This window comes from Drosophila tropicalis, unplaced genomic scaffold (genome assembly GCF_018151085.1).
Source record: "Drosophila tropicalis isolate 14030-0801.00 unplaced genomic scaffold, ASM1815108v1 contig_694, whole genome shotgun sequence".
In the NCBI taxonomy this organism is placed as follows: Eukaryota; Metazoa; Arthropoda; class Insecta; order Diptera; family Drosophilidae; genus Drosophila; species Drosophila tropicalis.
In genome coordinates this window covers 2755486-2773108 of record NW_027173176.1, presented here as the reverse complement: position 1 = coordinate 2773108, position 17623 = coordinate 2755486, and the positions used below count along the sequence as shown (strand labels likewise).

General features: G+C 40.1%; 7 protein-coding genes across 10 annotated transcripts; 4 read left to right on the top strand and 3 right to left on the bottom strand.

Annotated features, from left to right (window-relative positions):
• Window positions 1-5: 5 nt before the first annotated feature.
• Window positions 6-2964, top strand: LOC137578989 (uncharacterized). 3 transcript variants are annotated; one of them, XM_068292641.1, is made up of 3 exons: window positions 6-392; window positions 448-484; window positions 1592-2964. In XM_068292641.1, the coding sequence occupies exons 1-3, from the start codon at window positions 177-179 to the stop codon at window positions 1900-1902; spliced, it is 564 nt and encodes a 187-aa protein (XP_068148742.1). In that variant the 5' UTR covers window positions 6-176; the 3' UTR covers window positions 1903-2964. The 3 variants fall into 3 exon arrangements, with proteins under 3 accessions (XP_068148742.1, XP_068148744.1, XP_068148743.1); XM_068292643.1 differs by having other exon boundaries at window positions 9-392; window positions 466-484; XM_068292642.1 differs by having other exon boundaries at window positions 10-392; window positions 466-484; window positions 1577-2964.
• Window positions 394-1208, bottom strand: lush. The gene is made up of 3 exons (XM_068292644.1): window positions 988-1208; window positions 748-898; window positions 394-619 (listed from the first exon to the last, which is right to left on the bottom strand). The coding sequence occupies exons 1-3, from the start codon at window positions 1201-1203 to the stop codon at window positions 531-533; spliced, it is 456 nt and encodes a 151-aa protein (XP_068148745.1). The 5' UTR covers window positions 1204-1208; the 3' UTR covers window positions 394-530.
• Window positions 2965-4045: 1081 nt separating the features above from the next.
• On the top strand, window positions 4046-5704 carry LOC137578916 (venom protease). The gene is made up of 5 exons (XM_068292533.1): window positions 4046-4202; window positions 4265-4428; window positions 4489-4625; window positions 4690-5263; window positions 5333-5704. Exons 1-5 carry the CDS (start codon window positions 4115-4117, stop codon window positions 5603-5605), a joined length of 1236 nt encoding a protein of 411 aa, XP_068148634.1. The 5' UTR covers window positions 4046-4114; the 3' UTR covers window positions 5606-5704.
• Lon (Lon protease) lies at window positions 5611-9515 on the bottom strand. 2 transcript variants are annotated; one of them, XM_068292530.1, is made up of 9 exons: window positions 9004-9515; window positions 8678-8933; window positions 8156-8597; window positions 7955-8084; window positions 7591-7895; window positions 7106-7528; window positions 6306-7028; window positions 6046-6235; window positions 5611-5987 (listed from the first exon to the last, which is right to left on the bottom strand). In XM_068292530.1, exons 1-9 carry the CDS (start codon window positions 9376-9378, stop codon window positions 5766-5768), a joined length of 3066 nt encoding a protein of 1021 aa, XP_068148631.1. In that variant the 5' UTR covers window positions 9379-9515; the 3' UTR covers window positions 5611-5765. The 2 variants fall into 2 exon arrangements, with proteins under 2 accessions (XP_068148631.1, XP_068148633.1); XM_068292532.1 differs by having other exon boundaries at window positions 5612-5987; window positions 8156-8543.
• Window positions 9516-9799: 284 nt separating this feature from the next.
• PIG-F (phosphatidylinositol glycan anchor biosynthesis class F) lies at window positions 9800-10881 on the top strand. Its single transcript, XM_068292603.1, has one exon. The coding sequence runs from the start codon at window positions 9889-9891 to the stop codon at window positions 10600-10602; it is 714 nt and encodes a 237-aa protein (XP_068148704.1). The 5' UTR covers window positions 9800-9888; the 3' UTR covers window positions 10603-10881.
• A 302-nt stretch (window positions 10882-11183) lies between these two features.
• l(3)76BDm (trafficking protein particle complex subunit 8 homolog l(3)76BDm) lies at window positions 11184-16283 on the bottom strand. The gene is given in 9 exon segments (XM_068292602.1): window positions 11184-12266; window positions 12327-12737; window positions 12796-13579; window positions 13581-13727; window positions 13796-14264; window positions 14327-14575; window positions 14653-15589; window positions 15649-15810; window positions 15871-16283. Coding segments are annotated over 9 exon segments (4017 nt in total). The 5' UTR covers window positions 16037-16283; the 3' UTR covers window positions 11184-11574.
• Window positions 16284-16413: 130 nt separating this feature from the next.
• Window positions 16414-17225, top strand: LOC137578971 (UPF0389 protein GA21628). The gene is made up of 2 exons (XM_068292609.1): window positions 16414-16690; window positions 16756-17225. Exons 1-2 carry the CDS (start codon window positions 16521-16523, stop codon window positions 16952-16954), a joined length of 369 nt encoding a protein of 122 aa, XP_068148710.1. The 5' UTR covers window positions 16414-16520; the 3' UTR covers window positions 16955-17225.
• The last annotated feature ends 398 nt before the right edge of the window (window positions 17226-17623 follow it).

Below are 17623 nucleotides of genomic sequence, written 5' to 3'. Positions count from 1 at the left end.
ATCGATTTTTAGCAGCACATCGCACATAAAAAAAACAGCCTGATAAGAGTATTTGTAGATACCGAGCACACATCACGCACACAGGACGACAAAGGAATTTTCTCATCTGTAAATTTTTTTGCAACAAAAACAACACTAAAAAATAACAAAAAAACGAAAAAGTTTGTTTTGACAAAATGCATGCACGTTTTGCTGATTGTGATCCAGCCTCGGATGAGGATCAAATTAAAACGCTAACATTGGAGAGCCGCATTGGGGAATTCAAACAGAATCCCCATAACATGGCCATACTCAATGCCATGCTCGATGAGGTGGTTAATTGTGCTGAAAGGGAGGCCAATCGCTTAGCCCTTGAGCAACAAAAATCATCATCATCATCATCATCGCAACAGGTTGGTTGGTTAATTAAAAAACCTTTATTCCAAATCAATTTGCTCATCGATACAGAAATTTGTGTCATTTCAGGGCAAGGAGAAGCGTCCGAGTAAGTATTCCGATAGTCACAATATGATTCTCTTATTAATTTTTGGCTATGGAAACTTAAAATTGGCACGATCAAAGTCAGCTATGCATTTCGATGTATAATAGACCTTCTCGCATGAGTCCTTGTATGCCTTTTCTATAATCAAATGGGCGTGTATGTGTGTGTGTGTGTAAATGAAAAGAAACAATAACCACAAGAGATGTGTGTACTTATCCTTGAAATTGTGAAATATGCTTTGCTATATTATAATATGTGGTACTTACGTGCATCTTTACAATGGTTCAATGCTATCTTAGCGGGCTCTTGCAATTCCGGTGGCAATATGATGGGCATCTGAGCAAAGGCCTTTGGCACACTAAACTCACCCTTCTTGGTAACCGTTCCGGCCAACTGGGCAATGCATTTCGTATAGCACTAAACAGATTATGTGGAAGAAAGAATTAAAATCAGAAATTTTCATCAATTGAATGATTTATCCACAGTGTCCACACACTCATTCACACCAGCAAGTCCTGTGTGGGCTCTAAATCAAAATCACCCTCACGTATCCGGTCCAATATATCTAAAGGTACTTTAAATTTTGGCGCACAGCCATTCCGCATCATGTCCAGGGATTGCAGAAATTGTTGCATATTGACACTAATCGTTGGTTGGGATAGCAACATCAGCACCATCAGCATGAAAATGATAAGGCCCTGGACAGTATTTGGTTGCTTCATTCTGATCAAATGATTAAAGTGCTTGTCATAAGATTGCGCCAGAGCCCTTTATACATTCGGTGGCGGTTGGGCGTGCTCCAAGTACGCCCATATGGGCGTGACAATTAAAACAATGGGTTAATTAACAACTAAAACTAAAGCTGAAAAAAAAAAACAAAAATCTTTTGCTATTCCGCATTACTTTTATTGTATTGCATGACTAGAAAACAAACACCTGGCTTAATCTCTTGTTGCTTTTGCTTGGATTTGATTTGATTTTCTGGCAATTTTGAATGATTTTCTTGTTCTTTCTTTTTGCTACTCACCGAATTTTCATTTGTTTTTTGCTTGCCCGTATATTTCTGTGTTATCCTGGATCAACTAATCGATGTAGGTTTCGCCATACCAGATTTTAAGAACGGCAAGGTGGTGAACCGAGCTCGCGGATTTGTAGTGCGCATCTTCGATGCCATTTGCAATTGTGCTAACAATAATGCGGCAGCAGCCACAACTCGTTTCAAGCTGCGAAGCAACACCGGTGGAGGAGGCGGAAGTGGAACAGGAGGTGCCAGCGGTGGCGTTGGCAATGGTGAACGAGAACGTGAACCCGAAACCCTGGCCCTCAGCAAGAAGAAATCCTCATCGGCGGACGGGAAGAAAAAATCCAAGGGTGTCAGCATGGCCGAAGATGTAGAAGCTGGAGTTAGACTAGTCGATTAATGGAAGCAATAGATTTTGGTATACTCGACCCATTTACATATATAGAAAGTATTATAATCACAAACTCATAAATGGATTTGTATGCCATGAACTCGATACGAATCTGTGAGCTGTAACAATTTTCAAAATCAAAATCAACTATATACATGCATACATACATACAAATATATATGTGTATTGTATTTTCTGGTAACTAAGACCAGATCCTATATATTTATATAAGACACTGCAAAATTTTTTTCAGAAAAAAAGCAATTGATTCTCACGATAAAAAAGGAAGAAAAAAAAACTTTGATTTTTCAAGTTTTTTGCAAAATGCAAGCGTTTTCAATTTCATTGCTCAAATATTTAAAGCACAAACAAACTGCAATGTCTTCCCTTGAAAAATCCACTTAGATTCTTTCTGGTATACATATGTATATACATATATATCTCTATTAAATACATGTCTATATATATATACAAAAATCTATATTGTAATGGGTACTATATACAGTACATAAGTGTTCTATAATTTTGTATGACTTTTATTTTTTAAAACCTAATGTTAACCCTTTGAAAAAGAAGACAAAATATACACCTCGACTGCAAGGAACCTAAAAAGGATTTAAATGGAAAACTAAAGCAACATTTAGATTAAATGTCGATCTCATGTATTCTCACCTTTCCCCACCGCTACAGCTTCCCCTCTCTCTCTCTGTCTCTCTCTTTCTGTCTGTCCTTTCACGCATAAAACAATCAATGAATGACATTTAGTAAATGTAAACTCCACCTAAAAGAAAATTGTATCAAAAATGTAATACCTTACTAAATAACATACATATATGTATATGTATGTATGTGTATAACATATATGGCGGGTGTCTAACAGAAATCAACTGGTTTCTGGCTATAACCTGACTAATCTAACCTATATATATATATGTATATACTTTAAGTAAATGTACTAGTTAATGTGAACATAAACATTTTCGACCCACATACACACACACACACACATACACACCCAGAATCAAAAAGTTCATAGATGTGTACTGATTTTATATACAAGAAACATCTCAAAATAAATACATATTGAAAACATTATCAAAGAATTTTTTAAACATTTATCTTTTGGGTACATAACCGGATTTATACTCTTCTAAAAAAATCACACTAGATTCAAAGATCAATCTTATCAATATATGTATACATAAGTTTATGTTGACATATGTATGTATGTACATATGTACATACATAGATATTTCCAGATTCATTCATCTGGCTTTTAAACTAAGATGTCAATTAAAAAACTCTCAAAGTTTTAATTAACTAAATTTGTTTTCTATAGAAAAGCTCAGCTCATCTTCTGATTGATTTATTATTATTGTTGATAAACAGCCGTCAAAAGTAAAAGCTTTAAATCTATTTTTATTTATAATAATAACTTATATGGTTAATGCCACTTCTATGGAATTGCTCATCAAACCGCATCATTTGCCATGCATATCACGTTTCACCCTCAAAACAATGATAGTGGAGGGTGGGGGATGGTTGGAGAAGGGGGTGGGCAATAAGAACAGGTTATATCCACAGGTACAGGGGCAGTTTTGTAAAGTGCCAAACAACTACTGATCATCGGTAAGTTTTGGGACTTTGAAATCTTCGAATCGTAAAAACTCGCAGGATTTACGACTAATAAAACTCATCTAATACAATGTAAGATCTTGGTTTGGTTAATACTCGATAATTATTATTATTATTTTAGGGAATAACTACTTGTTGTTTATTTCAAACGGTCTTTACTATATAAAAGAGTCTTTCTCTTTGAGAAGATAAGAAGTTTTAAGTCTAAATAAAGCATTATTTATGTATATTTTATCTGAATTTTGTTTAGTTTTAAATTAATTCTATTTTAAGAGAGCGCAAGAGATTTTACTACAGTTTCCGGCCCTTGAAACTTAATATAAACTCTCTCTCTCTTTATATATCAAATACAAAACAATAAAAATGATGTCCTAATTAAGGATTACATTAAAAAATGGATATTCCCATTAAAAGAAAAAAGTAAGTGACATATCAATTCCAAGGTGAATTGTAAGCCAAAAGCTGCGTTTAAATGCCATTATCGTCAGCTCTGAAAAGCTCGCCGGGAACGGAAACAGTACGCGATAAAAATTTCAATTCAAATTCGCATTGGAACGGAGTAAAAATTTAGCTTTTAGTGTGCAAGATGAAGTGCAGTCAAGTGGTTGTAGTGACAATCATTTGCTTAGTTGGCTGGCAAGTTTCGGCCAAATATGATCATCAAGATTATATAGGCAAGTCGGTTAACATTTCTACGATTATCGTAGATTGAGTAATCCATGCTGATTCATTCTAGATCTCCTTGAACTAAGTGATAACGATGAATTCCAATGGGGTGCGGAGGAGAATGGGGCACATGAAAGAAATCGAAATCAAAGTGAAGGAACTACTAGTAATTTCCTAACACGTCACCATTTGGAAAAGAGGCAGGCAATCAGTACAAATGGTAATCAGATGCTGGTGAGTGATGGGCCAGCTGGAATATAACCAAATCATTTGATAGTTTCGCCCTTTCGTTAGGAAAACAAGGATTACGGAGCTTGCCGCACTTCTTTGGGGGTATCTGGACGCTGTCGTCACATCATTTACTGCCGCATGCCCGAATTAAAGGATGATGTATGGCGTCTTGTGTCACAGCTTTGCATAATTGAAAAGAGGTAAATCTGTCAAGTCTAATCTTTCTTATCTTCGTTCACTTTATTGTATTTTAAACGACGACAGTTCCATTGGCATTTGCTGCACAGAACAATCAAGCAGTTCGCGGTTTAGTCCCCAGTTTGTCAATGAGGATACACCCAACATTGCCCAAAATCCTCCTGAGCAAAGGGGCTGTGGCATAACGACCAGGCAATATCCACGTATCACAGGCGGAAGGCCCGCCGAGCCGGATGAATGGCCCTGGATGGCCGCTCTTTTACGAGAAGGTTTGCCATATGTTTGGTGCGGTGGTGTTCTAATCACAGATCGTCATGTCCTCACCGCTGCCCATTGCCTGCACAAGCTGGACAAGGAAGAGATATTCGTGCGACTAGGCGAATATAATACACATCAGCTCAACGAGACGAGGGCCAGGGATTTCCGTATTAACAATATGGTCACCCATATTGATTATGATCCATTGACATTTAGCAATGACATCGGCTTGATACGGATCGAGAGGGCCACTCTCTTTAATACCTATATATGGCCTGTTTGTATGCCGCCGCTGAACGAAGATTGGTCGGGAAGAAATGGCATAGTAACAGGATGGGGCACTCAGAAATTTGGTGGACCACATTCAAGCACTTTAATGGAAGTAAGTGTTCTCGTGGGTTGCACAGTCATCATTTCCGATTGTTAAACATTTCTATCTGGTTTATAACAGGTCAGTTTACCCATATGGAAGCAAACGGACTGTAAGGCTGTCATGGTTGAACGTATACAGGATAGTGTCCTCTGTGCCGGACAACCAGAGGGTGGTCAGGATTCTTGCCAAGGTGATAGTGGCGGGCCTTTGCTCGTTCAATTGCCAAATCAGCGTTGGGTCACCATTGGCATTGTATCGTGGGGTGTTCGCTGTGGCGAACCTCGACGTCCGGGAATATATACTCGCGTCGATAAATACCTGGAATGGATTATAGCGAATGCTGATATATAAGAAACGTTGTATTTTTTTCACACTCAAAATTTTACTCAGCATTCGAACAAAACAAAATGCCTTTTGCTAAATATAAAATATATATACACACATAACATATATATATATATATATATCTCATATATATATCCCGTTTCCCCCAATATACATTAAAGTAAGACTAAGGCGCGGCTGCAGCGGAAATTTGCTCATGTCGCGGAATTGGTGCCGCGTCCTCTGATGTCTCCTCATTTGTATCGTCTGAAAAAGCTATTTCGTAGACATCCTCATATTTGGTTGCAAAATGAACCTCTAGGCCTTGTGTTATAAAGTCTGGTAGCTCGTCAAAATCTTTTTTATTGTCATTAGGAAGAATCAAACAGGTTACTCCGCTGCGTCGCGCCTGAAAAGTAGGAAGAACATTTAAAATGATTTCAGTCGGCATATGCACATCAACTTACTGCAATTGCCTTCTCCTTAATACCGCCGACAGTCAAGACTTTGCCCTTAAGGGAAATCTCGCCAGTCATGGCTACATCTTGACGCACCGGCTTGTTTAGGGCTAAGGAAACTAAGGCTGTGATTATGGTAACGCCAGCACTGGGTCCATCTTTAGGGGTTGCTCCTTCTGGCACATGCAAATGAATGTGTCTATGAAAAATGGGAGAGATTTAAAAAATTAGTATTACTTATTTAAATGCATAGTTTATGAAATACTTACTCTTGCTCTAGGAAATTATTGCTAGGATCAATGGTGGCTATAAAGTTTCGCGCCACTGTTAGTGCAATTTGTGCTGACTCCTTCATGACATCGCCCAGATTTCCGGTAATATTGAGTGTACCAGGTGCAGCATCGGGTTTTTTGTTTCGTCGTATATGCCGCTTGGAAGTCTCAATGTAAAGCGATGACCCACCCATGGCTGTCCAGGCTAGGCCCATTACCACACCAGGCGGTGTGATGGCATACATACGATCAGTACTGAAAATCTGTTTGCCCAAGAATTTGGTCAGATTATCAGCACTGATGTGGAAATGTTCTCCCTCCTTTTTAACCAGGCGGAAGGCCACTTTACGAATGACCTTTTCGATGTGCTTCTGCAGATTGCGAACACCAGATTCGCGACAATAGCTGCGTATGAGCATGGTTAAGGAATCTTCGGTTATATTTAGATGCTCATCAGTCAAACCGCAATCCCTCATAGCTTGCGGGATTAAATACTGGCGGGCGATGGCAACTTTTTCTTCCGCCACATAGCCGGACATTTCGATTAGTTCCATGCGATCTCGTAATGGTTCGGGAATCGTGTCGATCACATTGGCCGTGCAAATAAAAAGTACTCGCGATAGATCTACTGGCACATCTAAATAATGATCTAGGAAGTTGGCATTTTGCTCGGGATCAAGCAATTCCAGCAGAGCTGAGCTTGGATCGCCTTGGTAGCCTCTGCGAAAAAATAGAACACAAATGTACATATGTATTGAGAGATTTCCTTTTTATCTTATGCATATGTTTATACTCACTTGCCAATTTTATCAACTTCATCGATGAGAACCAAGGGATTCTCCGTTTTCGTTTTCTTCAAGCATTGAATTAATTTGCCTGGCATGGCACCAACATAGGTCCGGCGATGTCCCTTGATTTCAGCCACATCTGTCATACCACCGACACTAAATCGGAAATATTCACGATTCAGGGCACGTGCAATAGATCGAGCTATGCTAGTTTTACCCACACCAGGAGGTCCATGAAAGCATAGAATTTTTCCTTGCGTCGTGCCCTTCAGTGAGCTAACAGCAATAAACTCGAGTATGCGCTTTTTAATATCCTCCATGCCATAGTGATCGTGGTTTAGAATATCTGTGGCCTTATCAAGGCAAAGATTTTCTGAACTGATTACGCCCCATGGCAAGGAGGTCAGCCAGTCGAGGTAGTTGCGTGTGACACTGCAAAATAGAATCAAATTAGACGGGAATTGGCTGGGCGAGCCGAACTTGCAAAAACTTACTTAAACTCCGAGCTGTGGCTCTCAAGGAAATTGAGTTTGGTCAGCTCTTCGTCGATCACATTCATAATGGCTTCAGGCACGGTTTTATCTTTTAGCTTTTCTCTATATTTCTCGCCAATGGCATCCTTATCGTCCTTCTCAATGCCCAATTCCTTTTTGATTACTTTTAACTGCTCCTGCAGAATGTATTTGCGATGCTGCTGTTTTACTTTCTCCTCTACCTCACGTCCAATTTTTTGCTGAAGCCGTGATAGCTCAAGTTCTTTCTTGAGCAGCGTCAATGACAGCTGCAGGCGTTGTGGGATCTACGTTTAAGAAAGTTGTTAAGTAAATATCATTCCCATGAAGCCAACCCTAAGCTTACATCAACTTCTTCAAGAATTTTCTGGAGTTCACCTGGTTCGGCGGCGGACAGTGAAGCGCCCAGATCACAAAGATAAATAGGGTTGTCAACAACACGTTGATTTTGGTGTAGCATCTGCTGGAGACTCTCTCTGTAATGATTTGAGAAAACATATGAATTATCTACTAATTGTGATTAATAACAAATATATACATTAATTACCTATAAAGAGGATTCATTGTGATGATGTCCCGCAAAGTCTTTATAATCTCTTGAGTGAGGGCCTTGACCTCTTCGGTCTGTTTGTACGTTGGCTGCTTCACATTCTCCACTTCAACAATGAGCACAGGTGTTGGCTTATCCTTAACAGAATTGCTTTCATCGGCTTCTGCATAAATTGGAGACTCAATATTCTTGGTGTCTAACTTTCCAGATTTTAGGGGCTCTTCTAAAGTTTGTTGCTGCACAAGTTCTTCGGCTTCCAGGAGTTCGTTTGTTTTTTCCTGGTGTCTTTTTCGATGGTGATGGGGTAAACGTCCACGTGATTTTCGGGATTTAAATGAACGTCCAGTAGTCGGTTTATCCTCTGACGTCGACGACTGATCTTCAGCTGGGATGCGTAATTTTATATTAAAGAGTGGATAATGCAAAGTTGTCATTTTCACTAAGATTTAGAAAAATAATCGATGGGTCACAAAATTGGTTCTACTGGGCTCATACAGTTCACCAGAAGGACTTGCTTACCTGGTTTTGGCGCGGGTACATCTTCCACTACTTGGCCGGTGATACGGATTCGACGATGCGCCACTACAACCATACGCAGTTTGTCGCCCAAGTCTTGCAGTTCCTGAATTTGGGCAAAACTGCCAAGGCCATAGACCTCATCGAGATTGTAGATTAGCTCATCATCGCCGTCATTCTTTTTAAGAAACACACCCAAATACGGCTGATTTAGCTTGACCTTACGTCGTAGTAAATCCATGATGACAGGATTTGACACCTAGATGAAATCAATTTCAACAGAATAAACATTAGTATGTCATAGTAATCCAACAAAAATTGTCACCCACCTCAACAATCTTCATGAAACGTGGAAATAAAGGGTTTCGACGCATTGCCAGTAGAGGAACATGTGGCCATACATCCGGCACAGCCACTGTGGCCGGCAATTGTGCATCCCGATCGGACAATATTTCTGTCCCTTGATCAGCTATCATATCTTCATCAGAGTCATCACGCCTACGGCTATAAAAACGGGAGGCCATCACAAGTGATGCTCTCCCATTTAGACGTTCCCATGGCTTCAATAATCTTAACTCGGGAACATTTTTGATCAACTGCCTCATCTGTGCTTGGCAGTGAGTGTTACGTGTATATAAGGTGGAGGTGGCCAGTCCGATCCGGGTTCGCATCAGTGGACCCACTCGTAAGACGCGCGCCAACATCTTGTGTAGCAACTAACCTAGGATTTGTCAAATGTTAATCTATATTATTTAATACAAAAAGTTAAATTTAAAGTCGCCTAAAATCAAAATCAACTAGATAGTGTGATTATGTGACCAGTGTTGCCCGAAATAATGTCCCAAATAGTGTGGCAACTCCAGCACCCACCCATCAGAATGTGTTGCACATTGATAATAGGTCATCCTAAGTCACGACTTTGCCTAAGCGAAATAGATAATAGTAATTATAATTTTTATAATTAAAAACAAAATATTAATATAAGGTGACGTTTATATAATGATAATTTACATTAAAGCAGTTCATAATTCTAGAAAAGGAGGCCTTGTGAACTGTGTCGATTCATACTTGAAAACATTTAAAAGCCATCGCTGTCATCCCTTGTCGTGACTCACGCTTATGTTTCATTCTGCCATCTACAGGGACCCACTGTAGTGTTGCAAAACGTAGGGATATCCGAAAAATCTTTTCGTCACATATCTTTAATTAAAACTATGGTTTTATCGCGTTTTGATCAACAAAAAACTAAACACCAGCTCTTCCATGTGTCACTTAGTCTGGCTACCATCCTAATATGCATGGCCTATATGCAATATCGTCGGAACTGGGAGCACCTGGGAAGCTTTTGGGACTCGCTAATTGTGCCGATAGTTTTCATTGGGGAGTTGCTGAAGGTGTTGTTGGCCCACTTTTACGGACGCATCGAGGATGGTGTTCTAACGGCCAAACAGAGACAAAAGAAAGCCGCATACTTTACACCTCGTGAAATTTTGGGCGGACTGACATTGCAGTTTCTGTGTACATTGCTCTATGCGTTCATTTGCATCATCCTTGGAGCACCAGTCTTGGGGAACTATGAACAGACATTTGTGCTGTCGTTACTGATGACTCTGCTGACGGTTTCCCCGACTGTATTTCTGCTTGGAGGAGGTGGTGCCCTTCAGGTTTGTTTTTGTGAAAAGCCGGAGTTTGTCACCAAGTGCGAGGATACAGCTCTGAATCTATTTAAATACAATGCATTGGGCGGCATCTTGGGTGCATGGGCTGGCAGTGTCGTGGCTCCCTTGGACTGGGGCCGAGATTGGCAGGTCTATCCCATTCCGAATGTGATTGGTGCTTTACTAGGTAGTGCTTTGGGCAATATATATGCGTGTACACATGTTCTCTATGCCACCGTTCGAATGTACATGAGCAAAAAACGGGGCTAAGCGACGGCGATACAAAAAGGAGCAGGTGGTGAAAGTAAGAAGCAAATGCTATTTATCCTGCCACCAAAGATGCATTGCCGCATCGACCACACTCAAACACCACATTCAAAAATCATCATGCACATTTATCTAGTCACAAGATATACCAAAAAACAAATACTAAATATAAAAGCAATTAATGTTACAAATTTAAGCATTTTAATATCCCATTTAATTGTATTAAATTTTGATTTCGTTTTTACATTTAAATCAATCAATAAACAATACTAACAGACATTATTAATTCATGTGACAGCGATCTCAAGCAAAAAAGACACGAAAATAATGCAAGTTATAGCCAATCAACTTGTTCAATAATTAAAATATAATGTATAAATTTTTGTCTTATTAAAAGATATTTTACATTTGAGAAGAAATGCATTTATTTGTATGGAACAATGTAAAAAAATAGATTGGAAATGAGCGGAACTTTGGAAGCACCAATACTGAAATAAATATTTTCTTATTGTGGGATTCCGATCAGAGAGAGAGAGAGAGAGAGAAAAACGAAACATTGAAAAAGAATGAAATAGATATCAACATCTTTTTTCCTTAGTCCAATTATATTTCAATGATTAATGGATTAAAAACAGTTTTAAAATCTTTTGTGATATGATATTTGGGATTTATCAGTTTATAGTTTTTGCAACGATATAGCCAAATTTTCGAGGGTATGTTTGGCCTCCAATTTAAATTGAATTAATAATTAACTAATAAAGCTAATGTAGTCTATAGCTCATTTTATAAATGAAAGGCGAATTGATGCAGATTATAGCCAACCGACGTGTTCGTATTTGAAATATAAAATAAAGTACACAAAATATATGAAATTACAAAATATTTTAGGGCAGATAATGTGTTTGGGAATAATATGTAATGTGTATGATCACTGTAATTGGTTACTAAAGTGTATCAACAATGGGAATGGTTGGTTTAACCCTTGGCTGGCGCCACAGGCATCACAAAGCTTTCATCTTCGAGAAGGCATCGGTGACCAATGTAGTTCTCATTAGGTTCCCAATGTTCCTTTTCATCAGAAAAAAGTTCATATTGCTCATTGGGGTCGGGAGCTCCAGCTATTTTGTCTTCTGACAATTGGAACTCTCGTTTGCTGGGCCCTTTCTCGCCCTCTTTAGATTTACGCCTAAGCAAAACCTCTGATGCTGCAGACACCTCGCCTGATGGACAACTGCCCGCCTCATAGAGATTATACAGCTTTATAAAATGTAATCCATTGACAAATCTCTCATTTCGACCCTCAACCTGACTAATTATGGCACTCCAACTAAGCGCGAGGGTGGAATGTGGCAGATAGCTTGCAACAATGGCATTAAAATCTTCGGTGCTGATGTTGGTGGGAAAGAATATTGTCTCTTCGTTGGCCAGAAAAGAACGTGGATCTTCAAGCGGCAGCAGATCCGAATTCCGGTTTATTGGCATAATTTTTAGATGGGAGAGACGGCTGGCAAGAAGTTGTTTAATTGAGGGCATCGTCGCCTGTTTGCTGAATTCCTCGTCTTTAGAGTCTTGATTTGCCTGCAAACGGCTCTGAAAACTACACGACTTTTGGGACTTGAGGCTATGTTCTCCGGCTTGTCCTGCTGATATTCCCATCTTGTCCATAACTGCCAAAGTTACAAAAATTAGTAAACACTAATGTGATACGCACAACTGGCGAAACTTACTAAAAAGTTTATCAGGATTCAATTTATACTCTTTAGAGTATAAGGACAACGTATTTATGTAAACTTCCGTGCTAACATTCTTTTGTTCATTATTCACATTCTTCAGCTTAATGTCCAAGCCAAGTTCCCCATTGGTAACATTGCTTATTATGCAGGTGGCTTCGGCCTCTACGCAACTCTCCACCTGCAGCTGCCAAATGTGACGAACCAGTCGATATTTGATGGCCGCTCCGCCAGGTACAGAGTAGTAAAAGAGCAATCGAAGTTGAAAGTTTCCAGTTTTATGGGGAGCCTGCAGCCACATTGGTACTGTCTGAGCTTGTTGAGCCTCTAGCGGTGGCAGACTAAAGACATGCTGACCACGAATCTCCTTGTCCTTGACCAATTTATCATTGGAGAGGTTACGCAGAGCTGAAAGCAAGGTATACAACACTCAAATTGGAATCGAGTTAAACAATTTTCCACTTACAGTTAAGCATCGCTAGGGGCAACGGCTGCTGAGATTCCTTTTGCAGAAGTGTTATTGAGCGCGGATTATCACAGGCTACAAAAATTTCGTCAATAGGAGCAATGCCTAAATTTCTGAGGGTAATTGTCACTGGTACAATCTCGCCAGTTAACATTTCTCTGGGTACTGAACTAAATCCTATGCTCAAAGCAGGCAATTGTGGGATCAAACGAAGGTCCAGTCTATTGTCCAGCATGGTCTGGGATAATGATTGCGTTGATTTTTTCGATTCTGCTGAGGGTTTCACCCGTTGCGTTTCAAATTTCAAATAGCCCAATAAACTGGTTGCTGGATCCGTTAGAGCAGCAACACGACAAAGGAGGCCCATTATATTAAGGCGACCAGTTAGCTTGGGTGTTAGACGGAAATGTAGCGTCTCTGTTGCCTGTTCGGCCAGCTCTAAATTGACCGGGCATTGGCACTTGACGGCAGCTTGTATGGCAGCTGAGGAAGCTCCATCCGAAGTGGAAATATTTCCATTTGACAATTCCTCGCCATTGTCCAAGGTGAGTTTCCAAAGAAGATCTATGTCAGTAAGAGCCACGCCACATTTCACACTATTTGCAAGGCTGACGGCCAGCTCTATAGGTTCACCTTGAATAGCCAGGGGTATATCAAGTGCGGGCTGTTGCTGGGTAAACAAATATCTTGAGGGCTTAAATACAAATGGCTTATTGGAGGCCGCTGTGATAACCAGCATCTCCTCTAGCTTATGCCAAATGACCTCCCTCTCCTGGCTGAAATTGTGTGTTAATGTTCAGATTGGAAGCAGGCTCAATATTTGGTTGCGCTGTAAGAGGTGGCACCAATGTTAAGACGCGTATCGATGACTGAATCACTTGGGGCAGAGCATGGGGCACGAGACCCAGTTCAGGACTTCGACGAATTAGTTCCTGAAAGAACAAAAAAAATAAATATTTCAATTTTATTATTACCACACTTTTAGCCACTATATACTTACATTCTGAGTCTGTAGATATTCTTTAAGGAAATTCGCTTGCTGTTGGGCATTCTGCTGACTACCAGGACGAAGTAAATGGGCAAACGAACGACTTGATTCCTCCAACTGCTTCAGTTGATAGGCCTGCTTGGCCACCGTATATTGTATGTGATCCTCGGCCAGGCTCCATTCCCGTTTTTCAAACACCTGGTATGCCTGACGGTAGCAGCGATAAGCATGACGTCTTTGACCAGCGCGGGAATATCGGTTGCCTGCCAATACAATGTGGAACGCATATTTCCTATGCATGGCCCTAGGCTGTGGGCTAATTAGGAAACAATACGCCGCCTGCTCTAGCAACAGAGCAGAACGCAAATCCGATTCCTCACTGGTCATACGAATCAGTTGCTTGGCTACCTCACTATACAAGCGAGCAGTCTTCAGACATTCCATGCTCAAAAGGGTGGCTCTTGTGGCAAATTGTTGTAATCTGAGAAGAATTTTAATTTAGTTCTGACCAACTGAAATACATGGCATTTGATCAAAACTTACTTGCACACTGTAAGATAGCAGACAATTGCATCTTCCATATAGTCATAGGTCTTTCTGTGCGCAGTGCCTAACTGAAAGGCCGAAAGTGCAGCCATTTCTAGAGCTCCTGCATAGTATTGCCAGGCCGAATCGGCATTGAAGTCCCGCTTGGCCTGATGGTAGGCCTGGAAAGCTAAATTGTAGTGACCAAACATAAAGTAGAGATCTCCAAGTTTTCGTGTCTGCAATTCTGCCGATTCGTTTGTATAACTAGAATGAGGAATAAGCAAAAGTATTCAGGAATGAGGTTTAATAATTAAACAAACAAAATTCCATTTCACACACACATCACCGCATTCTGGTTGTTAGCGCCAGCTCCCGGTTTGCTAGTGACAAACCATCTTTTGGTAGCACTAAGTAAGGATTTGCTGACTCCCTTCTTTTGCGTAACACCCTCGCTTAAAATGGCTACCAAATGCTCAATATATGGGATTAGGGCACGCACTGCGTAGTCCTGTACAAAATGACGCAAATTTTCCAAATCTTTGGCACCTAGACAAGAGCCATGAGGTGCATTATCTGCGACTACATCCTCGGAGGCTGTCCACACATTTGGATTAATATTTTGTGAAGCTATGCTCTCGCTGCTGATGCTTAGTCTTGTGCTCAAGGCATCCGTGGCACTCTCCTGCATGGGTGATAGTGGATGCAGCATACCGACTACATCTTGCTCTTGCTCTTGCAGGACAGACATTTGCATGGCGGGCATGCTGCCAACTGCCGACGTTGCTTCCTGAGGCGATTTTGGTGCACTTGGATCAGAAGATCCCTCTTGGGCTAACGTGGACTTTGGTTGTCTTTTAATATAGTCCTTCCACAAATCCTGCATATCTTGAGCAGCCGGCTGACCACCTTCATTGGAATTTATTGAGATTAAAAAGCACTTGCTATCACCAAACGTGGACTTGAGCATTTCGAATGCCTGTTGTGCCTTAGACAAATCCCCCTGTCGGGCCTCATGAAGTACCACGTAGCTGTTGAGTACTTCGCTGGGATGGAACCATTTTGGCAACTTTTGGGGTGTTATGCTTTGCATTTGTTGCACCCGTTGGGTTAACTTGTGGGCCGTTTCTACGACTTGCGGATCAGAACTAGAGAGAATCAGCAAGCAGCTTAACAGGTGGCGTGTGAATTCATGCTCTGCTGGAAATTGCACTGTAAGAAAGGTTTCCCGCCATTGCTCGAACCATGGTTCCGATGTCGGCAGTTCCAGATCCATATCAGCTGTGGAAAAAAAGGGAAATCATTATCAAAAAAGCAAAATTAGTATTCTATCGCCATACCAATAGTGACAACCTTGGTCCTATCATTATGAGCATTCGTCACCGAATCATTAAGCATTTTACGCGCCAACACGGTTTGCGGTGGCCTCCAGTCCACATCACAGAAATTAAGACGTAATCCTCGGACAGACACGCTCGTCCCCGATACATCGCGAAAATGGGCTATGAGGAATGAAATCTTTTAGATAAGTTTAGCAGGAGCATTGACATCGGCGAATTTACCATCGTTAGGCAATTTGGCAAATGGTTGGAGCAGCTCCACAAATGTCAAATTGTTTCGCTGACATGCCTCATCCGCCAGCGGGCTGCTCAGCACACCGATTAGTGGCGAGAAGATATTCTTGATTATATCACGTGTATTGTAATTCTGGCCCGTCAATTGCAACATTACTAATGCAAATTTTACTCTAAAAGTTAAGTGTTATTGTTATATGTTTGGACTTTAATTAGAGTACTCTAGGTGCATATGACACTACACTAGTTTAGTTTAATGACATGGCATGATTTGCCACATTTGTCGCTGCATTAGAAACGGAGGTTTTACAATCTTTCGAAAGATCGTCTTCAAGTCAAAGCTTTAACTTGATGCTATATCAATTTTAATGTTATATTCCAAGGCTATGGCGTAGACAGACAAATTTCGCGATTTTCTTAACCATAAAAATATTTTAAATTGGCCTTAGTCAACAGCTGATTGAGTACATGGTGATTTCATTGATACTCGAAAGGCTTGTTATCGATAACTGGACTAAACAGTATCGATATCATAACATAATTGCATAAAACCGTAGATTTACTGCTATTGCGGCATTCCTACACAAGATTAGCTCATTTTATCTAATAGAAGCAACAAGTTAGCACCAACCACCAGTATGTTAAACAAATCAACCTATCTAATGGGCACTCTATGGAGACGTTCGCTCGTCACCTCTCAGGTGCTAAGGCAAGCAATTAAAAATCATCAGCCAAACAACTTGGAAAAACGGTTTCTTGTTTGGTGTGGAAAATATAAGACTGAAGCTGATGTCCCAAGCTTTGTAAGGTGAGAAACCAAAAATTATCATATGGTTTGCCAATTCTAAATCTTACTCTGCTCCCATTTTGTAGTCAAGACGAAATGGAACGTTGTCGCAATAAAATGCGTATTCGTTTAGCGAATGTAATGATTGGACTCACTATTGTGGGATGCGCCATTTCTGTGTATAGCGGTAAACAAGCAGCCAAACGAGGGGATTCGGTGACCAAGCAGAATCTGGAGTGGCATAAGCAATTCAATGAGGCTGTGGCCGACTCAACCTCCAAGTAATGACACCAAAAAGAAGTCGTAAAGAAAGCCAAGCTCTGCTCCGAGTTCTGAAATTCTTGTTAATTATCTTTTTTCTTGCAAGTGACTTGTTTATAATGGGCTCATTTTACTATAGTTGGATAATGTAATCAAAAATGATCCCAGCATCTCTGTAATTATCCCATTGTAGGCATTGTCAAAAATTTGCTCCGAAATTGATTTTGTTTTAAACCCCTAAAGTAGTTTGTATTTGTAATTGAAATATATTTTTGCACACAGCATGTCACAAAAATCGCACAACATTTAAATTTCGCAGCCTGTCAAAAATATTCGCTGCGTCGAGAACTGTTAACAATGAGCAAAAGAAATCCAGTTGTTTTTGCTAACTAGTGTTAGGTTAGCATATATGTATATCTTTGCTATTTTTGTTATTTTAATATTCTTTTTATATTGGCCTTACACAGATTTTCTTTAATTTTCAAATGATCTGCTAAATTGAAGAATGTTTACATTTCATAAGTACTTAAATAGCAGAAATTTGTTAAAGCTTACCTTAAATGTTTACAATCAATCAGCAGACAAAATCCAGATGACCCCCAAAAAACTGATAATGACATGGCCCCAAAGCTGCTTCATGTGTGACAACAGACAGATCGCTGAACTCACAAGAAATTTCAGAATATGTGTATA